The sequence below is a fragment of the Natrix helvetica genome (genome assembly GCF_964273705.1).
Source record: "Natrix helvetica genome assembly, chromosome: 1".
NCBI lineage: Eukaryota > Metazoa > Chordata > Lepidosauria > Squamata > Natricidae > Natrix > Natrix helvetica.
This window is the reverse complement of record NC_138548.1, coordinates 366,059,317-366,076,336: the sequence shown is the minus strand read 5'-3', so window position 1 is coordinate 366,076,336 and position 17,020 is coordinate 366,059,317. Positions and strand designations below refer to the sequence as shown.

General features: G+C 42.4%; 1 protein-coding gene across 1 annotated transcript in view; it reads right to left on the bottom strand.

The window, feature by feature from the left end:
* Positions 1–5,941: 5,941 nt before the first annotated feature.
* LOC309382557 (uncharacterized protein) overlaps positions 5,942–17,020 on the bottom strand; it is a gene marked incomplete at its 5' end in the record, with an annotated part of 35,333 nt that continues 24,254 nt past the window's right edge. Inside the window, 7 exons of the mRNA XM_081934194.1 lie at positions 5,942–7,996; positions 8,223–8,352; positions 10,094–10,161; positions 12,432–12,546; positions 13,210–13,660; positions 14,172–14,236; positions 14,962–15,024. Coding sequence (XP_081790320.1) covers positions 6,747–7,996; positions 8,223–8,352; positions 10,094–10,161; positions 12,432–12,546; positions 13,210–13,660; positions 14,172–14,236; positions 14,962–15,024 — 2,142 coding nt within the window. The 3' untranslated portion in view covers positions 5,942–6,746. The remainder of the gene's footprint in view (positions 7,997–8,222; positions 8,353–10,093; positions 10,162–12,431; positions 12,547–13,209; positions 13,661–14,171; positions 14,237–14,961; positions 15,025–17,020) is intronic.

Here is a 17,020-nt window from a genome sequence, read left to right as displayed (position 1 = left end):
CAAGAACAAGGAGAAGGACTAGGGGAGACATATTAGCAGTGTTCCAACATCTCAGGGGTTTCCACAAAGAAGAGGGAGTCAAACTATTCTCCAAGGCACCTGAGGGTAGAACAAGAAGCAATGGGTGGAAACTAATCAAGGAGAGAAGCAACTTAGAACTGAGGAGAAATTTCCTGACAGTTAGAACAATTAATCAGTGGAACAGAAATTGCCTCTAGAAGTTGTGAATGCCCCAACACTGGAAGTCTTTAAGAAGATGTTGGAGAGCCATTTGTCTGAAACGGTATAGGGTTTCCTGCCTAGGCAGGGGGTTGGACTAGAAGACCTCCAGGGTCCCTTCCAACTCTGCTATTGTATTGTATTGTATTGTATTGTATTAACAGCCACCCTGAAGGCTCCACAGAGATTGGAGGAGGCCTCAAAAGGGTCCAAATCCTGTCAGAAACGGCCGGATGGTCAGAAGAGAGGGTGAAAAATGTGCGCCAGTAGCAGGGGGGGGGGGGGGTTATGCTGATATGCATGCTGGGTTGCATTATGGGTATGGCATGCCCACACACGACCCCCTTGTGCTTCCCCCGCTTTTGGCACGCAATCCAAAAAAGGTTAACCATCAATACAATACAATACAATAGTAGAGTTGGAAGGGACCTTGGAGGTCTTCTAGTCCAACCCCCTGCCTAGGCAGGGAACCCTATACCGTTTCAGACAAATGGCTATCCAACATCTTCTTAAAGACTTCCAGTGTTGGGGCATTCACAACTTCTGGAGGCAACTTCTGTTCCACTGATTAATTGTTCTCACTGTCTGGATATTCCTCCTTAGTTCTAGGTTGCTTCTCTCCTTGATTAATTTCCACCCATTGCTTCTTGTTCTACCCTCAGGTGCTTTGGAGAATAGCTTTGACTCCCTCTTCTTTGTGGCAACCTCTGAGATATTGGAATAATGCTATCATGTCTCCCCTAGTCCTTCTTTCTCTTAAGCTAGACATACCCAGTTCCTGAAACCGTTCTTCATGTTTTAGCCTCCAGTCCCCTAATCCTCTTTGTTGCTCTTCTCTGCACTCTTTCTAGAGTCTCCACATCTTTTCTGCATCGTGGCTGTCACGATGTTAAAAAGTTTGCTAGGCCTGAACTGACATTCAAGAGTTAAACTAAGAAAGCTTTATTGCGCAGGTCATAAAACAAAATGTTATCTGAAAGTGATTTATTGCGCATGCGTTTACACATTCCAAAATTCCTTTCTTCTTTGTTCGGCTGCCAACTTGGCAACCGGAGCTTTCATTATCAAAATGTAACAATTTAGTTAACTTTTCTGTTTTATCTACTTTTATTATTTTATTATTAAAGTTTGTTTATTAATTAGAATATTTCTTAAAGACTTATTTCTTTTCTTAATATCTCAAAAGATATGCGGAAGGGAATCAGCCTCGGTCCATAGACCTCATTTTCTTCAGGGCGTTTTTTTTCCCCTGACAGTGGCGACCAGAACTGGATGCAGTATTCCAAGTGTGGCCTTACTAAGGCATTATAAAGCGGCATCAACACTTCACTTGATCTTGATTCTATCCCTCTGTTGATGCAGCCTAGGACTGTGTTGGCTTTTTTGGCAGCTGCTGCACACGGCTGGCTCATATTTAAATGGTTGTCCACTAGGACTCCAAGATCCCTTTCACAGTTACTACTGTTGAGCAAGGTACCACCTATACTGTACCTGTGCATTCCGTTTTTCTTGCCTAAATGTAGAACCTGACTCTTTTCACCATTGAATTTCATTTTATTAGATAGTGCCCAATGTTCAAGTTTGTCAAGATCCTTCTGTATCTTAAGCCTATCTTCTGAAGAGAGGGTGAAATCACTGGACTAGCACATATTTACAAAGGGAACCCTTACCTTTATCTTTAGCAAAGCAAATAATTCAACTAGCAAGAGGAAAGTAGTTAAAAAGCAATTTAAAATAAATGTTTTCTTCAGAACCTGTTCAGGCTCCTTTTACAGGTAGTCCTCTACTTACAACCATTTGTTTAGTGACCATTCAAAGTTACAATGCACAATGTGGCTTATGACGTTTTCTGCATGACCGTTGCAGTAGCCAATCAGTCACAATCAGTATCAAAATTCAGACACTTGGCAACTGTCTTAAGTGAACACCTTTTGCAACCTTCTGGCAAGCAAAACCAATGTGGAAGCCAAATTTACTTAACCATGTTAATAACGTAACAACTGGAGTGATTCACTTAACAACTGTAGTAATAAAGGTTGTAATGTGGGACAGAATTCACTGAAGTGTCTTGCTTAGCCATGGAAATTTGGGGCTCAATTGTGGTCATAAGTTGAAGACTACCTGTAATTGCTAATTTTGTAGGCTTTCTGTGCAGAAGAGGAGCTAGAGCTGCTGCCTGCGCTTGGGAAGGGCCTCTGTAACCAGGCAACACTGCTTTTGCCCCCACTTCCACAAGCACCACACATCCTCTGCTTTTACTCAAAGGGCTGTGAACTTTCCAGCTCCACAAACTCGAGATGGGCTCCAGCACTGAGGTATTTGTCCTCCCTTTCAGCTATTGTTCATAATTCACACCGATGTTTCATCTGTCTGGCCATTTGAATCACAGCTGCCGAGATCCAGAGGCAGCTATACCCACCCTGCTCCTTAGCCCAGACAAATAATTACTAAAATACTGAATGGCTGGATGTGTAGGAGAATAGGAGATCAGAAAACAACAATCAGAAGGGAACCTCCCTATAGAGATTATCAACTATTTCAGGCAGGCAAGAGGGATATCAGTCAACTGCAGAAGTTGTATTCAGCAGATTCTGACCAATTCTGGAAAATCAGTAGTGGAAATTTTAAGTAGTTCGGAGAACCAATAAATATCACCCTTGACCGCTCCCGCCCCCATCTATTCTCTGCCTCCTGACTCCCAGCTGATCAGGAGGAATTGGGGATTTTGCAGTAACCTTCCCCGGAATGGGGAAGGAATGGAGATTTTACAGTATCCTTCCCCTGCCATGCCCACCAAGTCACGCTCACAAAACCGGTAGTAAAAAAATTGAATGTCACCACTGGTCAACTGCCAGAATTGCAAACTGCTGTGAGCAGTATATTCTGACGGGATTCTTACCTGGAGCTGAGCTGCAATTGGAAAAGCAGACACATTGAGACAACTCATTCCAACCAGTGAGAGAATTTTTGCTGAGTAAAGAATCAGCTATGCCACTTTCAGCCTTTTCTTTGGATGGAGTATTTAAGCACAGATTATTATACACCTATTTAGGTAGCAACATCAACTTGCAAGGCTTAGGAAGGGGGAGTTATGGTAATCAGCTGTTGGAGAACGTGTGTGCATTGTGTACATTTTCATGTCTTAGTAGTTTTTAATACAAACAAGGGAAAGAGCCCTTTATACACTGAGTGAGTAATCATACCATTGATATTCAGTTTTAAAACTAATTTAGTTTTTTCCCTCAAAAAAGGGGAAAAACAAACCAGGAAACTACAAATCAGCCTAAGATCCATAGTTGGGAAGATCCTAAGATCCTGGAAAAATAACCAAGCAACAGATCTGCAAACACCTAGGAGCAAGCAAAGATATAGCAAGAAGCCAACACGGGTTTGTCAAAACCCATGTTTTCCTAGACCATGGTCTGTATTACCTACACAAAGGGCCACTGGCAAGGAATGGATTACACCTCAATACAATACAATAGCAGAGTTGGAAGGGACCTTGGAGGTCTTCTAGTCCAACCCCCTGCCTAGGCAGGAAACCCTATACCATTTCAGACAAATGGCTATCCAACATCTTCTTAAAGACTTCCAGTGTTGGGGCATTCACAACTTCTGGAGGCAACTTCTGTTCCACTGATTAATTGTTCTAACTGTCAGGAAATTTCTCCTCAGTTCTAAGTTGCTTCTCTCCTTGATTAGTTTCCACCCATTGCTTCTTGTTCTGTCCTCAGGTGCCTTGGAGAATAGTTTGACTCCCTCTTCTTTATGGCAACCCCTGAGATATTGGAACACTGCTATCATGTCTCCCCTAGTCCTTCTTTCTCTTAAGCTAAACATATCCAGTTCCTGCAAGCGTTCTTCATGTTTTAGTCTCCAGTCCCCTAATCATCTATAGGTGGTACTATAGGTGGTACCGTGCTCAATAGTAGTAACTGTGAGAGGGATCAAGGAGTTGCATTCTACAGTGAATTCAGTCTTCCGACTCCTTTCGCTTTTGTTATTTTGTTATGCTGCAGCCTGCTTCTACAGTTGTTGAAATTCATTCCCACACACACACTAATCTACACTCAGTACCCCATAATTACAAAATGAAAACAAAAATTTTACAAATGTCTAGAACATTATAGCAGTATTCTAATATTTGAGGAGCCTGCTACAAAGAAGAGGGGGTCAAATTATTTACCAAAGCGCCAGAAGGCAAAATAAGACAAAATGGATGGAAACTAATCAAGGAGAGAAGGAACCTGAAATTAAGGAGAAATTTCCTAACAGTGATGACAATTAACCAGTGGAACAGCATGCCTTCAGATGTTTTGGATGTTTTATCACTGGAGGTTTTTAAGAAGAGACTGGACAGTCACTTGTCTCAAATGCTATAGGGCCTCCTGGTTGAGTAGAGGGTTGGACTAGAAGATCTCCAAAGTCCCTTCTAACTCTATTCTGATTGATTGATAAACAGATCGTACCAAACAAATCATTTCATTCTTCGACAAAGTGACTAAAATTACTGGACCAGCGAGAGGCTGTGGACATTGTATACTTGGATTACAGTAATGCATTTGACAAAGACCACTTCTTGTGAAACTAGAAAAATGTGGCATAGACAGCATCACCACACACGGATTTGTAACTGGCTGACAAACTGCACTCAACGTGTAGTCCTTAATGGAATTACATCTACATGGAAGTAAGCAGTGGGGTACTTCAAGATGCCTCTTTAGGCTGAGTACTATTCAGTATCTTCATAAACTATTCAGATGGGGGAATAGAAAGGAACCCATCAAATTTGCAGACAACACCAAGCTGGTAGGAATAGCCAACATCCCAAAAGGTAGGCTCAAGATCTGGATGGATCTTGACAGATTTACATGCTGGACCCTATCCAACAAAATGAAATTCTGAAAGAGTGCAAAGAACAATAAGTATGATTAGAGGACTGGAAGCTAAAATATATGAAGAACAGTTGTAGGAATTGGGTATGTCCAGTCTACTGAAAAAGACTAGGGTTGACATGATAGCAGTGTTTCAATATTTGAGGGGTTGCCACAAAAAAGAGGGAATCAACCAGTAATGGTATTCTATTTTCTTCACTACCAGTTCGGTAGCGGGAGCACACGTACACAAGCATAAGGTCCTTGATGACGTCTGGGTGGGTGGATGGGTGAGCGGAGTCTCGCGCTGCCATTACTGGTTCACCCGAACTGGTGCCAACTGGCAGCATACCAAGGCACCAGAAGGCAAAACAAGATACAATGGATGGAAACTAATCAAGGAGAGAAGCAACTTAGAGCTAAGGAATTTCCTAACAGTAAGAACACTTAACCAGTGGAGTGGGCTTGCCTTCAGAAGTTGCATAACGTAAAAAGACAAAACAAGGCCCCAATGCTTGGAGGAAGGTTTTTTTGCATGTGTTTGGAGGGTCTCATCATTCTGGATCCTTTTGAGGGAGGTCTTCTTCATCCTGAAGCTCTTTTCATATATTTTATGGTGATATGTATATGACAATTGTCACGTAATCAAAGGCCTTTGACAAAAAAAGTTTTGATGCTTCTGCTTGAGTAATACTGCTTGACTTGGGTCTCTTCACATCCCAGAGACTGTTCCCCTTCTGATGGTGGTCTGCTTAATCAGAAGGGATTTAAATAGTTTCCTGAAATGTTTTTCTTAATTTCACATTATTTTATTTTGGCCCTGATTGATTTCCAAAGGTCCTTTTAGTTGATAATTTGCAATATCAGCACAATGGAGTTATTTTCATTCTCATTCTGAATATCCTCCCTTTGGGACAGAGGGAGGAAGGAAGGAAAATCTACAAGCAATTTAAAGCACAAGTCCTCTTACTTATCATTTTTAATTCAATATCACAATCAATTGAACAATCGAATCTCTCTCTATACATTGATGGAACTTACGTTCCCTTTTGATTATAAGACTCCTTCAGACCTCAGAATATCTGCTGTGCTATTTCTAATTTTTTTTTCCCAGTGGAAAGAGAATTTAGAGCCATCTGATAAAATGAGTATATTAAGAAACAAGAAAGGGAGGGGAAAACAATTGTAAGACAAGGCAAGTGACTGTGGATCAAGTGAATTTCTACCTCCATCTGTGCTTTAATGGAAAGACGAACAAGTTTGTCTTGGAGAGCTACACCTTCTCCTGCCTGGGGAAGCAGCAACTGTTAAATATCTGCCTGTTCCCATCCCTCACAGAATCAAGATCAATTAAAAACGGATGAAAATACACTTCAGAAAAAGATTTTCATTATTATGATATAGTAGCACTGGCCATCTCCAAATTAGGGTATCTTCAAAAATCGGCTGTTTCTAAGCAAGTGCCTGTTGTTTTTGTTTTCGTTGGTAATTTCATCTCTCTGGAGCTGCCAAATATAAGGTCTGACTCCTTTCCTAAGTCAGTATGTACAAAAAAGAAAAGACATAGTTTTAACTAATGAAGTTATGATTTCCATGTATTGTCCACCAAATTTATGTTTATGGCAAAATGAGGTCACTATTCCTGAAGCTCTTTCAAAGTTCCTCCGTTTTATGTGGTTTCTCTTCTGTATGAATTCTTTTATGAGATGTAAGGGAACCATTATGAGTGAAGCTCTTTCCACACTCCAAACATTTGTATGGCTTTTCCCCCGTGTGGATTCTTTTATGTGAATTAAGATGACTGCTATTAGTAAAGCCCTTCCCACATTCCACGCATTTATACGGCTTTTCCCCCGTGTGGATCCAGGTATGGGAACTAAGTTGACTGCTATGAGTAAAGGTCTTTCCACACTCTCTACACTTATATGGCTTCTCCCCTGTATGGATCCTTTTATGTTTCATAAGGGATGAATTTTCACCAAAACTCTTTCCGCATTCCGTGCATTTATATGGTTTCTCCCCTGTGTGGATCCTTTTATGTACAGTAAGAGGCCCGTTTTCGCAAAAGGTCTTTCCACATTCTTGGCATTTATACGGCCTCTCACCTGTGTGAATCCTTTTATGGGAAGTGAGATGACTGCTATTAGTAAAGCCCTTTCCACACTGCTCACATTTATATGGCCTCTCCCCTGTGTGGATCCTTTTATGGCAAGTAAGCTGATTGCTGTGAGTAAAGGTCTTTCCACACTCTTTGCATATATACGGCCTCTCCCCTGTGTGGATCCTTTTATGTTTTATAAGCGATGCATTTTCACAGAACCCCTTTCCACAGTCCATGCATTTATAAGGCTTCTCCCCTGTATGGATCCTCTTATGCGAATTAAGATTACCCTTCTGAGTAAAGGTTTTTCCACACTCAGTGCATGTATATGGCTTCTTCCCTGTGTGAATCCATTTATGGGAAGTAACTTGACTGCTTCTTCTGAAGCTCTTTCCACATTCTAAACATTTATAAGGTTTCTCTTCTGTCTGGATCATTTTATGAGATGTAAGGGATGCGTTTTCAGAAGAAGCAGTAAAAGTTGAATTGTAATGTTTCCAACTGTCTCTGCATATGTACTCTCCTTTTCGGCTTTCCTGTGGATAGTATTCATTTACATCTAATTTGACTTCGCACAGTTTTACACTATTTCCAATATATATTTTCTCTATTTCTCCTTGTTGGGCAAGAAAATCTTGCATTGGAGCATCAGTGGAAGATGAGCTGTCTTGTTTCCAATCACTTGACTGATTTGTCTCATGATTTTCAAGTTCCATTTTAATTGCAGGTTTCTCTATTCCATTTCCAGGACTGATTACTTGGAATGGTTCTCTGGAATCTTTATTCTCCTGCCCATCATTATCTTCAATGGAAAAGAGAAATGAAAGTGATAGATTAGGGGGAAAGCTCAAGGTGTATAAAGCCATATTAATTTCCCTCTCTGCATCATCAGGAGAAGGGCAGATTTTTTCCATTCTCCCACCCAGGACATGACATCTGGGGGTGGATTTTTAAAATAAGAGCGAGCTGATGTTATCTAATTAAATAATGTCTTCCTAAACACTGATTGGGGAGTACCTAATGCTTACCCAGAGAGACCACATTCCTATGATTTTCCAGCATGACTTCCCAATGCAACTCTTTTTGGTGAGTGTCTAGTTGAGACCACTCCTCTTCAGAGAAATACACAGCTACCTCTTCAAAGGACACCGGACCCTCCTGAACAAGGGGGCAAAAAAGAACAAAACTGGGAGGATTTGGAAGACCTCTGTTATTATTTAGAAATTGCCAAAGCAAAGATAGCGAAGATTTTATCAACATTCATTTATTTTTCACATTTCTGAATTGGCCATCCACATGTTTCTGTAGTATTCTTAATGTCATTCAGTGAAACTAGCCCGTTTCTTTTTCGATTGAATTGTCTGTGTGTCTGTCTGTCTAATTACCTAACACTCTCAGGATGTGGACAGAATCAACTTGCAGATGGGCCTTGGAATCCCCAGATCTTGGTGACTCCAGTTCTTCCTTTGTTTGCAGAATTAAACGAGAGGGGAACATTATTTCTAGCATTTCAGCAAACAGCTTTTGCTGTCCTCTGAAGGATCAGTCTGAGTGATTCACTGAACAGGAGAAAACAGGATAAAACTTTTTGGGTTGGACATTTCTCGGCTTTGAAAAGCCACACGCCTTCAAATCCAGGCAAAAACCAGGAGGTTAGAAATTAACTTTGCAAGCCACAAGGGCGTTAATGTGCTATTTCAGGACAATTTTAACTTAAGAGACTTTTCTATCTGGCTACTTTCATTAAACTGTAATAGTTTGCCTCAGGGGCGGGCTGCTGCGGGTTGGCATGGGTTCAGGCGATCCTCTAGCTAGGATTCTGCCCAGTTCGAAGAACCCACAAATCCCACCCCTGCCTGCCACCCCGTCCCCGCCACTTCTAGGAGTCCCACAAGGCCTGTTTTGGATGCCAGGCTCTCAGAAATTCTGCCCCCCCCCCCGAAACTAGAGGCTTTCCTCCAGAACCCGAGATGACTATTTTCGCCCTCCCAGAGGCTTGAGGAAAGTCTCTAGAGCTTTTTTTGGGGGGGGAGCTTTTCGTGCAAGTGGAGACTCTAGAAAGAGTGCAGAGAAGAGCAACAAAGATGATTAGGGGACTGGAGACTAAAACATATGAAGAACGGTTGCAGGAACTGGGTATGTCTAGCTTAAGAGAAAGAAGGACTAGGGGAGACATGATAGCAGTATTCCAATATCTCAGGGGTTGCCACAAAGAAGAGGGAGTCAAACTATTCTCCAAGGCACCTGAGGGTAGAACAAGAAGCAATGGGTGGAAACTAATCAAGGAGAGAAGCAACTTAGAACTGAGGAGAAATTTCCTGACAGTTAGAACAATTAATCAGTGGAACAGAAGTTGCCTCCAGAAGTTGTGAATGTCCCAACACTGGAAGTCTTTAAGAAGATGTTGGATAGCTATTTGTCTGAAACGGTATAGGGTTTCCTGCCTAGGCAGGGGGTTGGACTAGAAGACCTCCAAGGTCCCCTTCCAACTCTGCTATTGTATTGTATTGTATAGTTTGCCTTATCTTTTAATCTTATTGGCTTATTTTTTTTTTTGACTGGTTATAAATAAGGTTTTTTTAAAAAAATGGTGATGTGCCAGTGTATTTATTTATGTTTGATCTGCCTTGCCCAATTCCAAATGAAAGAATTATGAAAAGGATGATTCTCTTGAAGGGTTTTGCGAAGAATTAATTCTTGAAAATTAGGCAAAATAATTAGCAGAAGGAGAGTTTAGTACTGGTCTTAAAATATGATTTCCCATTAGAAGAGTCACAAATAAATCTTCTTTCTTGTTCACCACGATAACTCAGTCCAGACAAAAGGAAACTGCTGGGCACATCAGCTTGATTCCTGAGTAAAAGGAATTTAAGTCTAATAAATTAATTCCCCAACTTACTTGATTTAGAGGTTCAACTATAGTTTTAGATCCACAATTAGGAGGAGTAAACTTCATTCGACTGCTCTCTGTAAGGGACACAGAATTTTAAAATCAATAATGAAGAGAACATAATTTTTAAAATTATTTTAACATTTTAAAATTATTTAAGTAATAAAGGGAACATAAATGACTTAGATGAAGGAATAAAAGGGGAACTCATCAAAACTTACAATACAATACAATAGCAGAGTTGGAAGGGGACCTTGGAGGTCTTCTAGTCCAGCCCCCTGCCTAGGCAGGAAACCCTATACCGTTTCAGACAAATGGCTATCCAACATCTTCTTAAAGACTTCCAGTGTTGGGGCATTCACAACTTCTGGAGGCAACTTCTGTTCCACTGATTAATTGTTCTAACTGTCAGGACGTTTCTCCTCAGTTCTAAGTTGCTTCTCTCCTTGATTAGTTTCCACCCATTGCTTCTTGTTCTACCCTCAGGTGCCTTGGAGAATAGCTTGACTCCCTCTTCTTTGTGGCAACCCCTGAGATATTGGAACACTGCTATCATGTCTCCCCTAGTCCTTCTTTCTCTTAAGCTAGACATACCCAGTTCCTGCAACCGTTCTTCATATGTCCTAGTGGACAACCATTTAAATATGAGCCAGCAGTGTGCAGCAGCTGCCAAAAAAGCCAACACAGTTCTAGGATGCATCAACAGAGGGATAGAATCAAGATCACGTGAAGGGTTAATACCACTTTATAATGCCTTGGTAAGGCCACACTTGGAATACTGCATTCAGTTCTGGTCGCCACGATGTAAAAAAGATGTGGAGACTCTAGAAAGAGTGCAGAGAAGAGCAACAAAGATGATTAGGGGACTGGAGACTAAAACATATGAAGAACGGTTGCAGGAACTGGGTATGTTTAGCTTAAGAGAAAGAAGGACTAGGGGAGACATGATAGCATTGTTCCAATATCTCAGAGGTTACCACAAAGAAGAGGGAGTCAAACTATTCTCCAAAGCACCTGAGGGTAGAACAAGAAGCAATGGGTGGAAACTAATCAAGGAGAGAAGCAACTTAGAACTGAGGAGAAATTTCCTGACAGTGAGAACAATTAATTAGTGGAACAGCTTGCCTCCAGAAGTTGTGAATGCCCCAACACTGGAAGTCTTTAAGAAGATGTTGGATAGCCATTTGTCTGAAACGGTATAGGGTTTCCTGCCTAGGCAGGGGGTTGGACTAGAAGACCTCCAAGGTCCCTTCCAACTCTACTATTGTATTGTATTGTATTGTATTGTTTTAGTCTCCAGTCCCCTAATCATCTTTGTTGCTCTTCTCTGCACTCTTTCTAGAGTCTCCACATCTTTTCTACATCGTGGCGACCAAAACTGAATGCAGTATTCCAAGTGTGGCCTTACCAAGGCATTATAAAGTGGTGTTAACACTTCCCGTGATCTTGATTCTATCTGCAAAAAACTGCACGACACTAAGCTGGCAGGAATTGCCAACATCCCAAAAGACGACTCAGGATCCAAAAAGATCTTGACAGACTTGAACAATGGGCCCTAGCCAACAAAATGAAATTTAATGTGGAGAAAAGCAAGGTTTTACACCTGGGCAGGAAAAACCAAAGGTATAAGCACAGATTAGGTGAAATCTGGCTCAAACACTGTGAGAGGGACTTTGGGAGTCTTAGTGGATGACCAATTAAATATGAGTCAGCCGTGTGCGGCAGCAGTCAAAAAAGCAAATACAATCAATCCTTCGTTGTATAAACAGAGGCATAGAATCAAAATATTAGTATCGCTTTATAAAGTCAATGCATTACAAAAAAGACATTGAGGCCTTGGAAAAAGTGCAAAGAAGAGCAACAAAGATGATTAAAGGCCTGGAGATTAAAACATATGAATAACCGTTGAAGGATTTGGGTTTGGCTAGTCTAGAGAAAAGAAGGATTAGCGGGGACATGATAGCAGTATTCCCGTATTTGAGATGCTGCCACAAAGGGGAGAGGGTCAATTTATTTTCCAAAGCACCTGAAGGCAGGACAAGAAACAATGGATGGAAACTAATCAAGGAGAGAAGCAACCTGGAATTAACAAGAATCTTCCTTACATTGAAGACAATTAACAATGAAACAGCTTGCCTTCAGACACTGTAGGCGCTTCATCACTGGAGGTTTTTAAGAAGAAACTGGACAGTCACTTGTTTGAAATGGTATAGGATCTCCTGCTTGAGCAGGAGGCTGGACTAGAAGACCTCCAAAGTCCCTTCAAGCTCTATTCTGATTCTGATTCAAAATAATAGAATACCCAGAAAAGATGAGACACTCTGGAAAAGAGAAGACCTTCAATTACCTTCTGAGGTATTCTGACTTGGATCATCCTGAGGAATCCTCCTAAAAAATAGCTCCTGAGGAGGATTTGATGGATTCCTCCTTCCCTCGCGGTCTCTGATTTCCACAGCAAAGGGCTTAAAATACGAGGAAGTAAAAAAGAAGAATTAACGGACATCACACAACAGGAACTTGATTCTTGTTCTCTAAACACAACTTCCAGTGTACATCAATGAGGCTGAGTAAGAAAGGAGGAACTGTCCCAAATCTATCTTCTAGAATGGACAATGGTTTGGTTTGGTTTGGTTTGGTTTATTTGGATTTATATGCCGCCCTTCTCCAAAAGGACTTAGGGCGGTGTACAACATTAAAAAACACACATCCCAAAAGTTAAAAAAGATTAAATCCATATCCAAAAAAACAAACCGAATTTTTAAAAAAAACAATACATTTAAAATAAGTTAAAATTAAAATTAACAGGCCAGGCCGGCTTGCTGGAAAAGCCAACTTTTTAGGGCGCATTGGAAGGACCTGCATATCCAGGAGGACTCCCAGATTGCGAGCCTTCTCTGAGGGGGCTAAAATTTCTCCCCCTATCGTCAAAAATGGAACAAGATGTACAAATCGGGATGACGGAAACCACAGCCACTCAGTCTTGGAGGGATTGAGCTTGAGACAATGGGACAATATCCTACAAGAACTAATGAAACAACTCCACATATTTTGAATGCCAGAGAGATCTGGGAAACACTCCTCATTCCTGTCAAACCCTTCTGAGCTCCCAAGAGAAGACTTCTTACCTGTAACTTGACTTGCTCCTTCTGCTCCTCTGCCTGGCTCAGGAGGAAGCCTTCCACCAAGGCCACTGCTTGGGAGCTGCTCTCTGCTCCACACTCCCGTACCCAGCTCTCCATCCGAAGGGGCAAAAGGGCCAGGAACTGCTCCAGAACAACCAAATCCAGCATCTGGGCTTTGGTGTGCTTTTCTGGTCTCAGCCATCGCCTACAAAGGTCGTGGAGTCGGCTGCAAAGCCCTCGGGGACCTTCAGCCTGACAATATTGGACACTCCTGAAGTTCAAGGGCTGAACTTCTGAAGGGAGGATGGTTTCCTCCTCCAGGATCTTCTGCCCAGTTCTCGTCCAGATCTGCGGGCAGCTCCCAGGCTGGATCACAGAGGCACTTTTTCTCTCGCCACCTGCTAAAGGATGTGTCTCCATCACAAGGAATCTTGTAGATCTCCAAACACCTTTCATTCACGGGACCATTTCTGTCGCCGCAAGACTGACTGCAGCATGTTATTCTGCTGCCTTTGCCCACCTTGGCTGTAGGGGAAGAGGTTACAAGGGGCTTCCAGTTTGTGTATCTGAAATGGGGGTGGAGGGGGATTCAACAAGTAGAAATTGATGAGTGTAGCCACTGAGCAGTTAATCACACAATCTGCCCTGAGCTTAAATGGATCAGCTGGAGTCTCCTTTAGTCCCTGGCACGAATACTGCACGAGGGTATGCAGGGCCAATTCTAATCTTGGACCCCCACCCTCCACCCCCCAGATCCCCGCCACCTTCCTGGAAATCTCCGGTTCTTCCGGATAACAACGCGGCTGCTCCGGAGCTCCGCTTCCCTCGCCCCAGCCCCGCCTGCTGTTTCCATGGAGAGGGCGGCTGGGGAACATGGGACTCGGGGTTGAAGCCGGAGGAGGGGCGCGCGGGGGTCTCCCCCTCGTCCGCCTCTCTTTACACGGGAAGAGCCCCCCTCCCCTCACCCGGGGCACGTCTGGATCTCCCGCCCCACTCCCCGCGCCAGACTCTTCCGCAGCCTCTCCGCCTCCTGCGGAGCCACAAGGGTTAAGGAGAGCGAGTGCGGCGCCCTAGAACGGCAAGCGTTTGTGACGTCACTCCTTTCGCAGGCTAATCTGGACCAATGGGAAGCGCCGGGAGTTCCCTTGTCTTGACAGAAAACGCCCCCTGGTGGACTTTTGCGTAAATGTACAGGCTTCCCTGCAAAGCGCGGGAAAGAGGAGCGTAGGAGTGATGAGCGCGGGAGTAGGAGGAAGGTGGTCCCTCTCAATGGTGGTCCCTGTCAAAGGTTTTGGCGCCTTCTTCTGAGGCAGCAGTTTCTTCCTCTCCATCACCTTCCTGTCCCAAATCACCCGGAGATGGAGAAAAAAATCGCTCCGGAGGATTTGAACTCGCCTCCCTCAATCAGCAGAGATTGGCGGAGGCCTCAAAATGGGCCAAAATCCTGTCAGAAACGGACGGGCTGTCAGAAGACGAGGACCTCTTAGGAACCCGGCTTGTGTCTTGCGTTTGTTGCAAACTCTGGCCTGAAAGGGAGGAAGATGGGACACAGGCAGGAAGGCCACAACGAGGAAAATGGTTGTTTTTAAAGTTGATTTGTCTTTTATTTCTTTAATTCAATACGTAAAGGTGCCTTTCTCAAATTATTCACTCAGCCTCACAGTGAAGGGAGGACCAGAAAGGACAGAGAACCCTCCAGCCTCTTCTGATGAAACAAAAGGAAGATTGCCCTCCACTGGCCCAATAGGGAAGCACCTGATGGTCCCTCCTCTTGGTGGAGAGCGCCCTGTGGTAGATTTGGCGCAAAGTGCCAGGATTCTAGAAAGGACAGGAAAGAGGAGCTGGTCTGAGGGGAAGGGAGAGGGCAGGGATGATGGGAGTAGGGGGGAAAGACCCCTTTCAATGGCTCCCTGCCTGTCAAAATGTCTCCACCTCCCTCTCTTTCCTGTCCAGGAACCCTCTGCGGAGATGAAGAAAAATAGCTGGAGGATTTCAACTAGCTTCCCTCAGGAACAGCCACCCTGAAGGTGCCACAGAGATCTGGAGGCCGCAAAAAGAGGCCAAATCCTGTCAGAAATGACCAGGCGGTCAGAAGAGAAGGACTTGGAAACACAGCTTGTGTCTTGCAGTTGTTGCAAACTCCAGTCTGAAGTAGAGGAATATGGACACAGGCAGGAAAGTCATCATGAGGAAAAATATTGTTTTTTTTTATTTATTTGTTTTTTATTTCCTTAATTCAATACATAGACGTGGCCTTTTCAAATCATTCACTCAGCCTCACAGTGAAGGGGGGACCAGAAAGGACAGGAAATCCTCCATCATCTTCTGATGAACACCATGGGTGACCCATCTCTTATGCTCATGGAAAGACTCTGAACAAAATGAAAAAAGAAAACCAGTTCCAAAATGGAGAAAAAGTTGAGACCTATGGATTTTCCAGAAATTTTATCTCATGATAAGGCTTCTTAATTGGGAAATGAAGAGGGGAAATGGTGTTTTACCTCTGACTGGAGAAAAGGTAGAATTACAAAATTAAGAAGGGGAGATCATAAAGGAATATAAATCTAAACTATGATGAGAAAAAAAAAACATTTTTACATAGGGATTGAGTAGAAAATTCACCTCAAGAAATGTGAGCAGGAAGCGTAAACCCTTTGAAGAATTTAAAGCAGGGAAATCTTATTAGACCATAAATAAAAAGAGAAAAAGAAAATGAAGAAGCAAAACAAGAAGAGCTCAAGACTCCATTGGTGGGGAAAAAAATCGACCAAATTTGGAGTCGACAATGACACACAAAGAGGTTAGTTACAATGAGCAAAACAAAGAATTTAAAAGAATGGAAAAATGGTTAAAAATCCACTAAAAAGAATGGAGATAACCTTTGATTTTTATGTATCTATTTCTTTTTTTCTGCAGTTTGACACAAAGTTTAATAATCCATATTTGGAAAAACAGCTTCAACCCAGCAGGAGCTGAAATATATGTCTTCCTCCCAGTCCGTCCAAACACTTTATAGTGTTAGTAATTTTTAATGCAAAGAAAGGAAAGAGAATTTTATTCATGTTTAGCTAGTAACCACACAACTAAGAAGTAATTTTGTTTTAAGTTACCCTTATACTATTTCCTAGCGGCTAGCCCCTGGCGCACCATAAAGACAAAATGGCCTTAACGCTTGAAAAATGTTTTGTCAATGCATTTTTTCAGCTGCTGTTCATTCCAGCCCCTTGTTTGAAAGACAAATTGTTGACCCTGAAACTTTTTGCACACACTCTACATTGACATCTGTCATTATTGCATCACATCATAAGAGGTCTGACAAAAAAAGGTTCCCTGCTTCTGCATTCATACTGGTTGACCCAGCTCTTAATTTGACACAAGTTGGATTGAAGGATCCTTGGTGTCCTCTATTGGTTGGTGCACTGATGTTTCCTAGTTTGGGTAATGAAATCTCTTCAACAAAACTATCGAGCTCAGCACCAAGGACCTCTCATTCCAATCGTGACCTACACATTTCCTTCTTTATTCGCAGCCTGGATTATTTTTGGCATCTTGACATCCCAGAGAAAGTTCCATTCGCATTTCTGTTTCATCAGGAAGCACTGAAGTAATTTTTTGAAGTAATTCTTAATTTCATGTTATTTTGGTCTGCATTGATTTCCAAAGATCTTCCTTCTTGATTGATCATTTCCAATGTTAACACACAGGAGTGATTTTTATTCTGATACTCTGGAATATGCCTAATTTGGGAGAGAGGGAGGGAGGGAGAGAGGAAGGAAAGATCTTGGAATAGTTACTTAATAAATTATTGTAAATC